This window comes from Salvelinus namaycush, chromosome 27 (assembly GCF_016432855.1).
Source record: "Salvelinus namaycush isolate Seneca chromosome 27, SaNama_1.0, whole genome shotgun sequence".
Lineage (NCBI taxonomy): Eukaryota > Metazoa > Chordata > Actinopteri > Salmoniformes > Salmonidae > Salvelinus > Salvelinus namaycush.
This window is the reverse complement of record NC_052333.1, coordinates 36,558,081-36,575,406: the sequence shown is the minus strand read 5'-3', so window position 1 is coordinate 36,575,406 and position 17,326 is coordinate 36,558,081. Positions and strand designations below refer to the sequence as shown.

At 40.6% G+C, this 17,326-nt stretch overlaps 1 protein-coding gene across 1 annotated transcript in view; it reads left to right on the top strand.

Annotated features, from left to right (window-relative positions):
- LOC120022401 (zinc finger protein ZFPM2-like) overlaps positions 1-17,326 on the top strand; it is a 107,943-nt gene that overhangs the window by 44,023 nt on the left and 46,594 nt on the right. The window contains exon 11 of the mRNA XM_038966289.1: positions 13,010-13,134. Within this exon, the coding sequence (XP_038822217.1) occupies positions 13,010-13,134 (125 nt within the window). The remainder of the gene's footprint in view (positions 1-13,009; positions 13,135-17,326) is intronic.

The following is a 17,326-nucleotide window of genomic DNA, read 5'->3' as shown; positions in this document are numbered from 1 at the left end:
AAAAAACGCCATGTTCCTCCCTGATTGTTGGAGTGTTGCGGTATTCAATTAGGAGGTTTTTCCTCCAGCATATTAATCATCTCCTCAACAAACAACTCGGCAGTAATTAAAGCCTCAGCGTGGATAAAGACGCGTTGCTGGATCATCAGTCTGTTTATCAACGTTCACACAGCTGCTGTTAAGTAAATTCCGTGTCTTGAGGGGAATTTCAATTATCGCAGTCAGGTTAGCCTATATTCTTTTGTGAGTTCAGTGTATTTGGATCAAACAAACAAATACTTGATAAAGTACAGAACACTCATAGAGAAGAATAAAAAAATAAGAGTTATATAGACACCAAGAGGCAACAAAAGTACTATTTACACAGTATTCATATATACAGTATTCATATATACATATTCATATATACAGTACAGTTAAATTCGAGATACGCAGTGATACAATATGTTATATATATTTTTTTAATTTAAAGCTAAACTTGCTTTTTGCGAGAGTCACCTCTGGTGGCAGAGCATTCCACGATGACATGGCTCTGTACATAACTGAGCGACGCATTAAATCAGTTTTTTTGGTTTGGGTACCGTGAAGACACCCATAGTGGCGTGTCTGGCGGGGTATGTCTGTTTGAAGTGTACGCAAATAGATTATACACGTGGTTAGGCATTTTCAACACACAAAAAAAATGTTCTTAAAAAGATGAGAAGTGGTCCATTTCTCCTCAAGTGACTGAGGGAGAGGACGACTGCTTGAGTTCGGATGTTTGAATTCAAGTCTGTCAACGGAATGGAAAGGGCCTTCGGTGTTTGTAAATGTGGGGGGGGAGTGGCAGATCTAAAGGAAGAATAGAACTAGAAAGGCTTGACCCGAGCAGCGATGCTCCCTACCCTACAGGGGTTTGACAGGAAGGCCCGGGGAGTGAAATGTAAGCTTTCTGATCATGGTCAAATAAAATGGGAAGTGTGTGGGAGGAAAATAAAGCCTTTTGGGCCAGAGGAAACATGCACAGGTTACTGAGGAAGTATGGAAGTCAATCAAGGAATAAATTGTATCATTAGTATTGTTATTTATTTCTTTGAGCTCATTTCTAGGCCTGTTTTTATTTATTTTTTATCAACTCCATATCACATTCTCCCAATTATATACAGAATGATTTAATATGAAGATGCATATTTTAATTATTTGCATTAGTGTTTTGTGGAATTGGCTATTTAGATGGTTCTAGACCAGTTGTGGGATTGGGATTTCAGTCCACAGAACACAACCTTTTCTTTAATGATGGGGTGATTTATATCAGTGCTATACTGTATATCGGAGTCTTGAGCTTGTGGTTGGTCAGCCCTGAACCATCAGCAGGGGCTGTACGCGGTCTCACAGTACGACTAAGAGAGGACTTAACACATCCATCACTGGGCTGCAGCACATCATAAAATCACTCCACACCCTACAACCTCTTTATTCTCCAACAGCTTGAAACCCCCAACGCACTCAAACAGACTACTGCACCACAGCAGCAAGATCATTCCCTTCTCCATGAAATCTAGACAGAGAGAGAGAGAGGGAGAGGGAGAGAGAGAGAGAGGGAGAAGTAAAAAACCTGTGACAATGTGCCTGAGAAATGTGTTTTTTTCCTCTCACTTCCTCTCCTAAGCCAAAGATGGGCTTTCTCCAAATCCTTGTGCCCTATCAGACAAATTAAAGTAAATCAAGCATGAAATGAAGCAGTAGAGCCTGGAGATAAGGTCCCTTTAAGTCCCTCACAGATTACGCTGTAGAGAGAGCAAGAGAGGGAGTGAGGGGAGTGTGAGAGAGTGAGAGGGAGCGAGGTGCATCAGGTCCCCAGCAGTGGAGGAGGCCAGCCTCTCATCTCAGCACAATAGAAGCCTGTGTATTGGATTACTGATGTGGGGGAGCGGTGCAGTAAGACGAGAGGGAGACAGAAAAATGAAAACAGAGTTTAAAATGTTCTTTAAATCTCCCGAGCCCCCAATGTTCCCCCCCAAAACCAAACTTAAATTAATTGTATTTTTTTTAACAGAGAAAGTCATCAGAGAGAGAGAAATTTGACTTGAGAGTGAGAGAAGGAGTGAGAGTGAGAGAGAGAGAGAGAGATAGAGAGAGAGAGAGAGAGAGAGAGAGAGAGAGAGAGAGAGAGAGAGAGAGAGAGAGAGAGAGAGAGAGAGAGAGAGAGAGAAATGTGCATTGCGTGACAGACTTGAAGATATTTTTAATGGATATTGGAGTATTGGATTTATGTATTCCGTGATGTTTTTACGGGTATGCTCAGTGCTCATTGAATTTAACAAGACCAGTGGGCCGCTCAATCAGGAACTCCCTGCCTCTCTGTAATCCAAGTTCATAGTCACGAAGAAAAAAAACTACTCCTGATCACACTGAGCCAGAGGCTTAGGTTCGTCAGCCTTTCTATTTGGTTGATCTCCTAGAACATTTTCAAAAAATACTCCTGAAACTGGGTGATTTTTATTTTATTTTGTATGAACTTTTATTTAATCAGGGGAACCCAATTGAGACCAGTGTCTCATTTACAATGGTGCTCCGAAAAAGTCCATCAATACAACAAAAAGATATAAAAACTACAAGACAGCTAAAAATACATTTACATCAGGTTACTACAACAAGTTATAATAATCAATTGAAACAAATGCACAAATCAGTGAACTCATTTAATAGCAGAGTTTTAAACTACCCTATCGGCACCAGGGAATCCAGGTGTCATTTGTTTTGTAAGGTATTCCATCACTGTGGTGCGTTAAATCTAAAGGTCGATTCACTAAACCTTGAGGAGACAAGCGGGACCTTAAGAGTTAATCCACCCTGCGAACGGGTTTGGTATCAAAATGTTTTTATATTTCAACAGAGAAATTAGGTATGTTAGAAGCTGGTGGAGCCAAGCTTTGTAAACAAGAATGGAGTAATGAAGTGGGTATGCAGGATTTTTGTGAGGTCCAGCTGACCTTCTTATACAGGATGCAGTGATGAGTATTAAAACTGTCACCTGTAATAAAGCCAAGGGCGCTATGGTAGACAGCATCCAAAGGTTTAACTATCACCATAGTCAAGAACTGGCAGAAAAATGTACAGTACAATCTGCTTCCTGCTGTTCATGGAGAGGCAAGAGCTATTTCCCAAAATTAAGCCCACTTTAAAGCTGCAATATGTAACTTTTTGGTTATAGAGTTATAGATCTGTCATTCTCGTTGAAAGCAAGTGTAAAACGGTAGAGCTGTTCTATGTGCACTATTTCTATACTCCACGTTCTTCATTTTTGTTTTAGCGTCTTTTACATCAGTTTCAAAACAGCTGAAACTACTATATTTTTGGATATGGAAAATATATTTCACAGCTGTTTAGATGGTACAATCATTCTCTCCACTACACTTGCTTCTTTTGTCACATAAACTGAAATTAGGCGAATTAGAATTTTTCTACATAGTGCACCTTTAAATCTTAGCTTTTTAACTAGCTCATCAGTATGCTTTTTAGATGTTAGATCTTAATCAATCTAAACGTCCAGATCTTTATAGGCGGGAACCCGCTCGATTTGAGAAACAATCAATGAGTGAATATGTAGCCCATCTGACAAATTTTTCTGTGAATTAGAGAACAACATATATTTAGTTTGGCCTGTTTTAAATCAACATTGCCTTCATGTAATGTAACAAAATCAGCTTTGGTCAACAGTCAGTGCAATGGCATACATAACCATATCATCTGCATACAGACGTATATTACAGGATTGAATACATAGAACAATATTATTTATATAAATATGAAGGAGAACAGGACCAAAATCTACCCCTGCAGTGCACCTTTCATAATATCAAGGAAACTAGACTTGACACCATCAGAAAGCACACATTGTGTCCTGTTTGTCAAATACAGTGTAGGTCTTAAACCATTTGCAAGACTCCTTATCCAGGCTCATTTCAGACAGTTTTTGAATGAGTAGGGAATGGTCAATGGTGTCGAATGCCTTGGAAAGATCTATAAATGAGGCAGCACAATGTTTTTTTATGATCTAGGCAATTTAACACCATCTAAAACAAGCATAGTGTCCGAAACCGTGCATGTTTAGAATAGAGTGAGAAGTTAAAATAGTTCTTAGCTGGGATTTGGTCAGGGATTCTAATAACTTTGGCTAAGCAAGATAACTTGGTGATTGGGCAGTAATTATCTAAATCAGAAGGATCTCCACCCTTATGTAGGGGGAGGACATGTGCCACTTTCCAAATCTAAGGGATAAACCCAGGATCAGTTGTTAAGTTAAAAATATAGGTTCAACAATAAGTGGGGCTGAAAGCTGTAGTAGAAGGGGTCAAGTGAATCAGCTCCTGTGGATTTTTTTTACATTGATTATTAGCAAGGTATTTAATACATCGTATACAATACCAGTCAAAAGTTTGGACACACCTACTTATTCAAAGGTTTTCTTTATTTTTTTTTACTATTTTCTACATTGTAGAATAATAGTGAAGACATCATAACTATGAAATAATACATATGGAATAATGTAGTAACCAAAAAAGTGTTGAACAAATCAAAATATGTTCTATATGTGAGATTCTTCAAAGTAGCCACCCTTTGCCTTTGTGACAGCTTTGCACTCTCTTGGCATTCTCTCAACCAACTTCATGAGGTAGTCACCTAGAATGCACTTCAATTAACAGGTGTGCCTTGTTAAAAGTACATTTGTGGAATTTCTTTCCTGCTAATGCATTTGAGCCAATCAGTTGTGTTGTGACAAGGTAGGGGTGGTATACAGAAGATAGCCATATTTAGTAAAAAAACAAGTCCATATTAACAGCTCAAATAATCAAAGAGAAGCGGCAGTCCATTACTTTAAGATATGAAGGTCAGTCAATCCGGAAAATGTCAAGAACTTTGAACGTTTCTTCAGGTGCTATTCAGGCGCTATGATGGAACTGGCCCTCATGAGGACTGCCACAGGAAAGGAAGACCCAGAGTTACCTCTGCTGCAGAGGATAAGTTCATTAGAGTTACCAGCCTCAGAAATTGCAGCCCAAATAAATGCTTCACAGAGTTCAAGTAACAGACAGATCTCAACATGAACTGTTCAGAGGAGACTACGTGAATCAGGCCTTCATGGATGAATTGCTGCAAAGGAACTACTACTAAATGACACCAATAAGAAGAAGAGACTTACTTGGGTCAAGAAACACGAGCAATAAACATTAGACCGGTGCAAATCTGTCCTTTGGTCTGATGAGTCCAAATTTGAGATTTTTGCTCCCAACCGCTCTGTCTTTGTGAGAAGCAGAGTAGATGAACAGATGATCTCCGCATGTGTGGTTTCCACCGTGAGCATGGAGGAGAAGGTGTGATGGTTAGGGCTCCCGCGTAGCACAGTGGTCTAAGGCACTGCATCTTAGTGCTAGAGGCGTCACTACAGACCCTAGTTCGATCCCAGGCTGTATCACAACCGGCCGCGATCGGGAAACCCATAGGGCGGCGCACAATTGGCCCAGTGTTGTCTGGGGGAGGGTTTGGCCGGGGTAGGCCGTCATTGTAAATAAGAATTTGTTCTTAACTGACTTGCCTAGTTAAATAAAAAAATGTAAAAATGGTGTGTTGGTGCTTTGCTGGTGACACTGTTGTTGATTTATTTAGAATTCAAGGCACACTTAACCAGCATGGTTACCACAGCATTGTGCAGTGATACCCCATTCCATCTGGTTTGCTCTTTGTGGGACTATCATTTGTTTTTCAACAGGAGAATGACCCAACATACCTCCAGGCTGTGTAAGTGCTAGTGATGGAGTGCTGCATCAGATGACCTGGCCTCCACAATCACCTGACCTCAACCCAATTGAGATGGTTTGGGATGAGTTAGACCGCAGAGTGAAGGAAAAACAGCCAACAAGTGCTCAGCATATGTGACTGACTGGCTCAAATGTAGCAAAATTTGAAATTGTGTTTTTTACATTGGATAAAAGTAGAGACTCAGAGCTAAAAAATTGTATATCATACAGTACAGTTTAGGAACAATGGGAAAGTAATTTTTCTTTGAAAGTCAATTAACTTGTAAACTCACTTTTGAGAAATGGCCTTTGAATATTTTGGTACTACTATTGGAGAGCCCTTCTTTGTCTACACCCATTCAACATTGTTCACACCCTCTTAAGCTTTAGCCCAACCCATCTCATTAAGGGTAGATCCGAATGTACTAACAACAGCAGTCAAGCACCCAAGCTAACTTGCTAGCTACTTCCAGACTTCTACGTGAGAGAGAACAGCTCACTGAACATTACTCGCCCTAGCAGAGCTGGTTAGTCTGTTATGTTATCCAGAGTGTTGGTGACTGCAACTGTGCTGTCAGATTGTCAGTTGTAAATTCAGAGCGTTTCGCATTCAGAGCGCACACCAGACCCTCTGGCCGATGTTTACTGATGTTTACTGATACCGGCCATATTCAACGGGTATAGAGCTTTCGTAAATTCATCAGTTATTCTGCGCCCTCTACTCAGACGAGAGTGCTCTGAAATCAGAGTAGATGGCCAGACTGAATTTACGAACGCACCTGAAATGGTTACTTGCATAGTGGAGTCTTTTGTTAAGACATGTAGCTAGTTAGCTAGGTAAGTAATCAATGAACCATAATCACAACTCATGATGTTACTACCCTTTATGAATCTGCAGGTAGCTAACCAACCAGGTTCAATGTTAGCTAGCTAACATTAGGCAATAGCTAGCCAAGCAAATGGCTCTTTCTGTCATAATTAGAAATGTGTAATATCTGAAAATGTAGCTAGCTAGACTCTCTTACCCACATTCGTGGTTGGACGCATCTCCTGTCGGATGCCATGGTTGCTCTTAGTTTGAGATGTAATCTGGAGACAGTTGTTTTGTCCATCTCCTTAGCTATCATACTCAAATTCCACTGATATCAAAACTCAGTCCTCCAGAAAGTTGAGAGCAACACTTATGCAGTCTTACTACACGATACATAAAAAAGCAGTGTTAGACAGGATTACCTAGACATACTGACCAGCTCAAATTGACAGAAGCGTGCTATATGGCAGACCAATCCAAACTCATCTCTCGGCATATCCAGCCCACACATTATCTCAGCCAATCATGGCTAGTGGGAAGGTTGCTGACTTTTCTTTGGCTAAACCAACTAGGCTCATAATTGAACACTTTTATTCATATTTTACAGATGGCATACAAGTATGTTATTAAGGCACATGAAAGTTCACATGATCGAAAAGGCATTTCTACCCAAAAATGCATTTTGATTTAAAAAAAGTTTACGTTCAAATGGCTCTCCTGAGAAGTAGTGACCCCGCGACATACGCCTAGTTTCCTGAAACGGGTCACATATGTGGGCACTCCTTCAAGGCTTTTGGAAAAGCATTCCAGGTGAAGCTGGTTGATAGAATGCCAAGAGTGTGCAAAGCTGTCACCAAGGCAAAGAGTGGCGACATTGAGAATCTAAAATATTTTGATTTGTTTAACACTTTTTTGGTTACCATATGATTCCATATGTGTTAGTTTTGATTTCTTCACAATTTTTCTACAATGTAGAAGATAGTAAAAATAAAGAAAACCCTTGAATGAGTAGATGTGTCCAAACTTTTGACTGGTACTGTACATCAAATGGTTGAAATGAAAATAAAGTACACTGCATTCGAAAAGTATTCAGACCCCTTGACTTTTTCCACATTGTTACGTTACAGCCTCATTCTAAAATTGTCGTTTTTTTCTCATCAATCTACACACAATACCCATAATGACAAAGCACAAACACGTTTTTAGAAACAGTTGCAAATGTATTAAAAATAAAAAATCTGAAATATTCAGACCCTTATTCAGACCCTTCACTGAGTACTTTATTGAAGCACCTTTGGCAGCAATTACAGCCTCGAATCTTCTTGGGTATGAGGCTACAAGCTTGGCACACCTGTTTTTGGGGAGTTTCTCCCATTCTTCTCTGCAGATTCTCTCAAGTTCTGTCAGGTTGGATGGAGAGTGTCGCTGCACAGCTATTTTCAGGTCTCTCCGGAGATGTTCGATCGGGTTCAAGTCTGGGCTCTGGCTGGGCCACTCAAGGACATTCAGAGACTTGTCCCGAAGCCACTCCTGCGTTGTCTTGGTTGTGTGCTTAGGGTCGTTGTCCAGTTGGAAGTTGAACCATGGCCCCAGTCTGAGGTCTTGTGCGCCCTGGAGCAGAGATCTCTCTGTACGTTGCTACATTTATCTTTCCCTCGATCCTGACTAGTCTCCCAGTCCCTGCCGCTGAACAACATCCCCACAGCATGATGCTGCCACCATCATGCTTCACCGTAGGGATGGTGCCAGGTTTCCTTCAGACGTGATGCTTGGCATTCAGGCCAAAGAGTTCAATCTTGGTTTCATCAGACCAGAGAATCTTGGTTTTCATGCTCTGAGAGTCCTTTAGGTGCCTTTTGGCAAACTTCATGTGCCTTTTAGTGAGGAGTGGCTTCCATCTGGCCACTCTACCATAAAGGCCTGATTGTTGGATTGCTGCAGAGATGGTTGTCCTTCTGGTAGGTTCTCCCATCTCCACAGAGGAACTCTGGAGCTCTGTCAGAGTGACCATCGGGTCTTGGTCACCTCCCTGACCAAGGCCCTTTTCTCTCACTTTCTCAGTTTGGCCGGGCGGCCAACTCTAAGAAGGGTCTTGGTGGTTCCAAACTTCTTAAATTTAAGAATGACGGAGGCCACTGTGTTCTTGGGAACCTTCAATGCTGCAGAAGTTTTTTGGTACCCTTCCCCAGATCTGTGCCTCGACACAGTCCTGTCTCGGAGCTCTACGTACAATTCCTTCGACCTCATTGCTTGGTTTTTGCTCTGACATGCACTGTGGAACCTTATATAGACAGATATGTATGCCTTTCCAAATCATGTCCAATCAATTGAATTTACCACAGGTGGACTCCAATCAAGTTGTAGAAACTTCTGATGATCAATAGAAACAGGATGCACCTGAGCTCAATCTCAAGTCTCATAGCAAGGGGTCTGAATAATTACACTACCGTTCAAAGTTTGGGGTCACTTAGAAATGTCCTTGTTTTTGAAAGAAAAACAATTTTTTTGTCCATTAAAATAACATCAAATTGATCAGAAATACAGTGTAGACATTATTAACTTCTTATGGCTTCAATCGCGTTACCGGGATCGATATGACAACAGCCAGTGATAGTGCAGGGCGCCAAATTCAAACAACAGAAATCTCATAATTAAAATTCCTCAGACATTCATGTGTCTTATATCATTTTAAAGGTAATCTTGTTGTTAATCCCACCAAAGTGTCTGATTTCAAATATGCTTTTCAGCAAAAGCACTACAAACGATTATGTTAGGTCACCACAAAACCACAATAAGCATAGCCATTTTTCCAGTGAAAGATAGCTTTCACAAAAACCAGAAATAGAGATAAAATTAATCACTAACCTTTCATTATCTTCATCAGATGACACTCATAGGACTTCATGTTACACAATACATGCATGTTTTGTTTGATAAAGTTCATATTTATATAAAAAAATCTGAGTTTACATTGGCGCGTTAGATTCACTAGTTGCAAAAACATCAAGTGATTTTGCATAGCCACATCGTTTCAACAGAAATACTCATCATAAATGTAGATGACAATACAAGTTATACACATGGAATTATAGATATACCTCTCCTTAATGCAACCGCTGTGTCAGATTTCAAAAAAACTTTACGGAAAAATAAACCATGCAATAATCTGAGACGGAGCTCAGAACAATTGCCAAATTAGCCGCCATGTTGGACTCAACAGAAACCAGAAAATACATGATAAATGTTTCCTTACCTTTGATGACCTTCATCAGAATGCAGTCCTAGGAAACCCAGGTCCACATAAAATGCTTGATTTGTTCGATAATGTCCGTTATTTATGTCCAATTAGCTACTTTCGAATTGTTTACCAAACGCCCTAACCAAAGTCTCAAAGCGCGTCCACTATAACGTGACGAAATGTTCCGTTACAGTCAGTAGAAACATGTCAAACGATGTACTGAATCAATCTTTAGAATGTTGTTAACATACATCTTGAATAAAGTTCCAACCGGAGAATTACATCGACTTCAATTGACGATGGAACGGAGCTCCCTCTCACATGAACGCGCCAGTGCAATGCGTGGGCACCTCATGGAAGTGATTACTCATTCCTGTCTCCTTCGGCCCCCCTTCACATTAGAGTCATCAGACAAAGTTCTATTGACTGTTGACATCTAGTGGAAGCCGTAGGAAGTGAAAACCCATCCATATCTCTCTGTATTTTCAATGAGAGCTTGGTTGAAAATCTGGCACCCCCAGAAAATATCCAAACAGGAAGTGTAACTTCTCAGGTTTTTGCCTGCCATATGAGTTCTGTTATACTCACAGACATAATTCAAACAGTTTTAGAAACTTCAGAGTGTTTTCTATCCACTACTACTAATAATATGCATGTATTAGCAACTATGACATAGGAGCAGGCCGTTTACTCTGGGCACCTCTGTGCACCTTTCATCCAAGCTACTCAATACTGCCCCTTCAGCCATAAGAAGGTAATGTTGCAAATGACTATTGTAGCTGGAAATGGCTGACTTTTAATGGAATATCTACATAGGCATACAGAGGCCCATTATCAGCAACCATCACTCCTGTGTTCCAATGGCACGTTGTGTTAGCTAATCCAAATTTATCATTTTAAAAGGCTAATTGATCATAAGGAAACCCTTTTGCAATTATGTTACCACAGCTGAAAACTGTAGTCCTGATTAAAGAAGCAATAAAACTGGCCTTCTTGAGACTAGTTGAGTATCTGGAGCATCAGCATTTGTGGGTTCGATTACAGGCTCAAAATGGCCACAAACAAAGAACTTTCTTCTGAAAGTCGTCAGTCTATTCTTGTTCTGGGAAATGAAGGCTATTCCGTGCGAGAAATTGCCAAGAAACTGAAGATCTCGTACAACGCTGTGTACTATTCCCTTCACAGGACATTGCAAACTGGCTCTAACTAGAATAGAAAAAGGAGTGGGAGGCACAGTGCACAACTGAGCAAGAGGACAAGTACATTAGAGTGTCTAGTTTGAGAAACAGACGCCTCACAAGTCCTCAACTGGCAGCTTCATTAAATAGCACCCGCAAAACACCAGTCTCAATGTCAAAAGTGAAGAGGCGACTCCGGGATGCTGGCCTTCTAGACAGAGTTCCTCTGTCCAGTGTTTGTGTTATTTTCCCCATCTTAATCTTTTCTTTTTATTGTCCAGTCTGAGATATGGCTTTTTCTTTGCAACTCTGCCTAGAAGGCCAGCATCCCGGAGTCGCCTCTTCACTGTTGACATTGAGACTGGTGTTAGAATAATATCTAAGAGAGTCTTTAAAGTTGAGGCGAGTAGTTATCAGCTGAGTTAGATTTAGCTCAATACAAATATCTTTCAGCCGATCAGATACTGGCATCAACCAATCCAGAATAATTATTAATTATTCGGATTTAGCATAGTTAGACAGCAGGTCAGACAATTTGTTAATAGCACATAAGGAGGCCGAAGGGGGGGATAAATTCCTGCTAGCATCAGATGGGCATTATTACCAAGGGCCACATTTAAGACAAGACATTCAAATTGCTTAGGGACAGAGGGTGTAATGGATACAGAAACATTTAAGTTGCTCTTTATGTATATGGCGACACCCCCTCCTCTGCCAACTCTGTCAGATCTAAAAACGTTATAATCAATCAGAGACAAATCAGAGTCTGGCGTAGACTTCTTTAGCCAAGGTTCAGTTATAACCATGTCCACCTTCGTTTGAGAAGCCAGAGTTACAATAAAATACATTTTCTAAATACAATTTCTGGCATTTACGTGAATCAGTCCAAATCCGCAGGTGTGGGATTTCAGATCAGAAGGAGTTTCAAATACGTACATGCCATGTTTAGCAAGTACATTTAGAAAATATTAGAACATCTCATGTAGTAGGCTTGAATTGGAATAGATACAAGATTGCCTAGAACTGAACCATTAGGCCTATGCCTTAGAAAGAGGACGTGGATTAAAACAAGAGTCAATGAGGGTTACCTGTTGCGGACAAGGACTGATATCCCGTCATTTTTGTAGTACCTCTTCGATATTAGCACTCAGCATCCTAGTTCCTCTCCTGTTTGGGTGCAACCTGTCCCTTTTTAAGAGCTGAGGATGTTCCCAAAATAAATTGAAATTGTCAATAATATTAGACTTCATCAAAGAGTCCAACGAAAAAAGACGGGTGAAACTATCAACTCCAAGATCATGGTTAGGAATAGGACTAGAAAATATAGCCAATAGCCCTCAGCTATTTGAAATTCAGTCTCAACTCCCAACACACTCCTCCACTATTCACATCCAAACTGGATGGACAAAGAGGCTTAGTCCACACTATCTGTTGGCTGTCAAACTGCTGGGGCTAAAGCCTAATCAAAGAGACAACTAGGTCATCAAGGATCAAAGCTAGGGAGAGTCGCTTTAGTGAAGTTTATGATCTGTTAATTGACTGCAGAGGGAAGAGGGGCTCAGTGATGATGTTGATAGTGGTGGTGGTGTTCAGTATGATGAGGAAGGAAGTAATCCTGAAATACACTGAAGGGACATTGTGAGAAATGTTCTCTAGCTAAATGTTCTCTACCTGTGTTCCCGGTAAGAATAACTGTAGAAAGGCTTCTACATTGAAACCAAAAGGGTTCTACCTAGAACCAAAAAGGGTTCTTCAAAGGGTTCTCTCATGGGGACAGCTGAAGAACCCTTTAAGGTTCTAGATAGGACCTTTTGTTCTAAGAGTGTACCAAAGACTATCATACACTAGTACTCTCTTTGACTGAAAATGCTAATGCAGTGGTGTGGTGCCTCATTAAGATACTATGGAGTAGAAAACAGTTTTTATTAAAGAATTATGAACTCAAGCTGAGTCATGATTGAATGTTAATAAATAATCTAAATACAGATTGTGCTCTGTTTTATAGGAGAGCTGGAGATTCTCTATGACGGTACAGAGTGGCAGACACGTTCTCGCCAGGCACTTCCTGTGGGCATCACATGGGGTCCTTTCGAGGGGAAGATCGAAATGACCACAGCAGGAAGTTACATGGTAGGCTACTCAATAATGAACACTGTTGATGTTCTGGAGATGTGATATGAACGATATGACAACTATATTTGGATGGGTCCAAATATACAATGCATATTGTAAAGATCTTGCCAATGACATGAAACATTTCCATATTTTCACAAACTATACTGAACAGAAATATAAACGCAACATCTAAAGTGTTGGTCCCATGTTTCAGGAGCTGAAATAAAAGATCCCAGAAATGTTCCATATGCACAAAAAGCTTATTTCTCAAAAATGTTGTGCACAAATTTGTTAGTGAGCATGTTGTGCACAAATCCCTGTTAGTGAGCATTTCTCCTTTGCCAAGATAATCCATCCATCTGACAGGTGTGGGATATCAATAAACTGATTAAAAAGTATGATCATTACACAGGTGACTTAAGTAATACTGTGACACTGGAGGGACAGAGATGGCGGACTGAAGATGGCGGTGCAAAATGCCTCATGAGAAATTGCAATATTCAATATCTAAAACTGTCTAAATAGTAGTACTATACTGATCTATTTACTCGTGGGCAATAGCATTCAAGCTGGATAATAACTCCCTAAAAAGGCGAGAGAAGTTTATTGATAAATATTACGAACACAGTCAAGGCCAAAACATGTTGGAGAGGAAACAGTGAAAAAACGGAGAACCAAACTCCGAGAGAAAACTACGAGATTCCTCGACAGACACCTATGATTTATGCTTTTCACCACCTGGTACGGTAAGAGTTGAAACCAACCTGCTAAAATCAATAAATGATAAGTTGGGTGTACTTGAACTTGTAAGTAAAGCGATGAAGGCGAGCCTCGAAATGAGTGATGAAAAAGCCGTGACAATGTAGAAAGAAACCAACAAGCTTCAAGGTCAGTACTATTGAAACGGACATTAAAGAACTTAAAGAGGAGAGAATGTTTCTGAGAGAAGCCTTACTTGGAATACAGACGCAATCCATGCAAGAATATCTGGTATTGGGTGAAGATCCTGAAAGTGTGTTGAAAGAATTCCTTTTTAAAGTGCTACAGATCCCAGGCGATACTGTTGACAAAATCAAACTCGAACAAGTACCCCGTTTTGGACAGAGATATGAGTGCCCAATCATTGCCAAATGTGCATTCTTTAAACATAAAATAATGGTTAAAAGCCCGGGCAAAAGCTCGCTGGCATGAAAATAAGAATGAATGATCAGTTCTGGAGGAAATTGCAGAACGGCGCAAAGTTCTGTACCCATTCTTCAAGGTGAATAGACTTAAAGGGAAACGTGTAGCTCTCGTAGTCGATAAACTGTACACCGATAATCAACTCTTCCGAGACACCAATCACTTCTCCATGGCTATTCTAAATAATGCAAAGTTTCCATAGAGGAGTCGAATAATGGAACACCCAATACTATCCATGGTAGGGATTGTAAAAAAAACAACAACTGAAAAACAATGAAATACAACAATTGATAAAAAAATAAACTGCAAATACACTATACCATTCAAGATAGGGAATGCTGTAAAAATAATTAGTATTCAACATTCTATTCTTAGTATTTATAAATAGATATAAGACAGCATTAGAAGAAATATAAGGAATCTTCAAATATAAGGAACTGGACCACAAAAGTACTTAAAAGCCAGAAGTTAGGTAGAAATCAACATTGCAGGGATAAAAACACAGCAAACAGAGGACATAGAAGGCACAGTATGTGGGTATGTGCGGGTGTATTGTGATGGAAGGTGGGGTGTGTGTTTTTGTGTTTGGAAAAGTGTGGTTAAGTGAGTGAAAAACGGAAAATGGTTGCAAATGTCAGAGCCCATGTGTGCGTGTCTGCGAGCAGGTGTTGTGGCAGAGAGAGCGTTCAATTTTGTGCAGATATGGGATAAACATTTTAAAGGAAATTCTAAATATAGTTTATGTATTTATTGTCCTATCATGATGGAACAGTCCCTAACCCTATACACCCACCTGAGCGACCCACACACTCAGGAGAAGTCCTTATCTGTTTTATAGGCCTACTGCAAGTAGCCTATACGCAGCCAAGACAGAAAGACCAGAAACCCACTAAAACAGCACTGCCCCCTCAAGAGTCTGAGCCTGGCTGGCAGGGTTGGTCCAACGAAGCCAAAGCCCCTAGATGGGTGAGCATAACGTAAAAGGAATTTCTCAAAGCTGCTAATGAGAACATTGATGAACGTGTACCCAGCCGGTGAGAATTTCGATGGGGTGCCCCCACCCAGGCAATGGTAGTGCTGGCAACACTAGCTGCTGTAACCCATGGAGAGGGGGGGTCACACTACGACAATCAGAGAGCGGGAAAATTATTGTGACCCTGGTGGCACAAAATAATCAAAAGGTCAGACTGCACAGAGATGTTTGGGGAAATGGTCACAACTGGGGACCAGCGTGTGTGTGTTTCAGGGTAGGGGGGTGTATTTGAACTCCATCAGCTAGGATTTTAAATTGGTTAATCAAATCTCCCCATTCTTGCTCAATTTTGCATGCATGCTCAAACAGCTACAACTGGATATGCATTCACACCTCAAGTCTTTTCTTGCCGCCAAATAAAAATGTGATTCACATTGTTTTTCTTCACATTTTCAAACAGTCCATTTATATTTTCCAACAGGTGATGGGTGAGGTTTTCTTCTCGCCTGAGTAGCCTCGTTTCACTGCCAAAAATAAAATTCAACCATCTAGTGTTCAGCGAAATAACAACACAATGTCAAATGCAGGTAGCCTAGTCAAATAATTAACATCCAATCACATTACCGTTACTCTCTCGCAGGAATTCCACTAACGGTCCGTATGTAGCCAAACGTAGCTGCTGCTCATGTTGGTATCTGTACTGATGGCGCAAAAGCCATGACAGGGAGACATAGTGGAGTGGTAACAGGTGTGCAAGCAGTTGCTCCCGACGCCGCTTGGGTACACTGCAGCATCCACCGAGAGGCTCTTGCTGCCAAGGGAATGCCTGACAGCTTGAAAGATGTTTTGGACACGACAGTGAAAATGGTTAACTTTGTTAAAGCAAGGCCCCTGAACTCTCGTGTATTTTCTGCGCTATGCAATGATATGGGCAGCGACCATTGAACGCTTTTACAACATACAGAAGTGCGCTGGTTATCAAGGGGCAAAGTATTGACACATTTTTGATGAATTGAGAGATGAGCTTAAAGTTTTCTTTACTGACCATAATTTTGACTTGTCTGACCGCTTGCATGAAGATGAGTTTCTCACACGACTGGCCTCTCTGGGTGATGTTATTTCTTGCCTAAACGTTCTGAATCTAGGATTACAGGGACTCTTCACAACTATATTCAATGTGCGGAACAAAATTGAGGCTATGATTAAGAGAAGCTCTTCTCTGTCTGCATTAACAAGGACAACACACAGGTATTTCCATCATTGTATGATTTTTTGTGTGCAAATAAACTCAAGCTTACGGACAATGTCAAATGTGAAATAGCGAGCACCTGAATGAGTTAGGTGCGCAATTACGCAAGTACTTTCCCGAAACGGACGACACAAACAACTGGATTCGTTATCCATTTCATGCAATGGTTCCAGTCCACTTACTGATATCTGAACAAGAGAGCCTCATCGATTCTCGGCCCTCACTAGCATGAAAACTAAATACAGGCACAGACTGTGTGTGGAAAATGATATGAGACTGAGACTCTCCAATACAACCCAACATTGCAGAGTTATGTGCATCCTTTCAAGCACACCCTTCTAATTAACCTGTAGTGAGTTATTCATAGTTTTCGATGAACAAATAAGGGCAATATTATTGATTATTATTATATTATTATTTGTGCCCTGGTCCTATAAGAGCTCTTTGTCACTTCCCACGAGCCAGGTTCTTACACCCATTCTTATGCTTAATAAATGTATCGTATAGTGTGTGTGTGGCAGGCTTACAATGATGGCAAAAAACAACATTTGAAAGTGCGCTGACCCTAGTGCTAGAGGAGGTATGCAGCTGGAGGTTGAATGTTTGAAGGGGCACGGGACTATAAAAAGTTTGTGAACCACTGGCTTAGAAGATAAGAAAAGACGATCCATATTTACCTGGCTAAAAGAAAAAGAAAATAGTACCTATTGTTTACAGGACACTCATTCCACTATTTTAGATGAAGTTGTGTGGAAAAGGGCCTGGGGAGGGGGTCTAAATATACTTATCCCATGGGCAAAGAA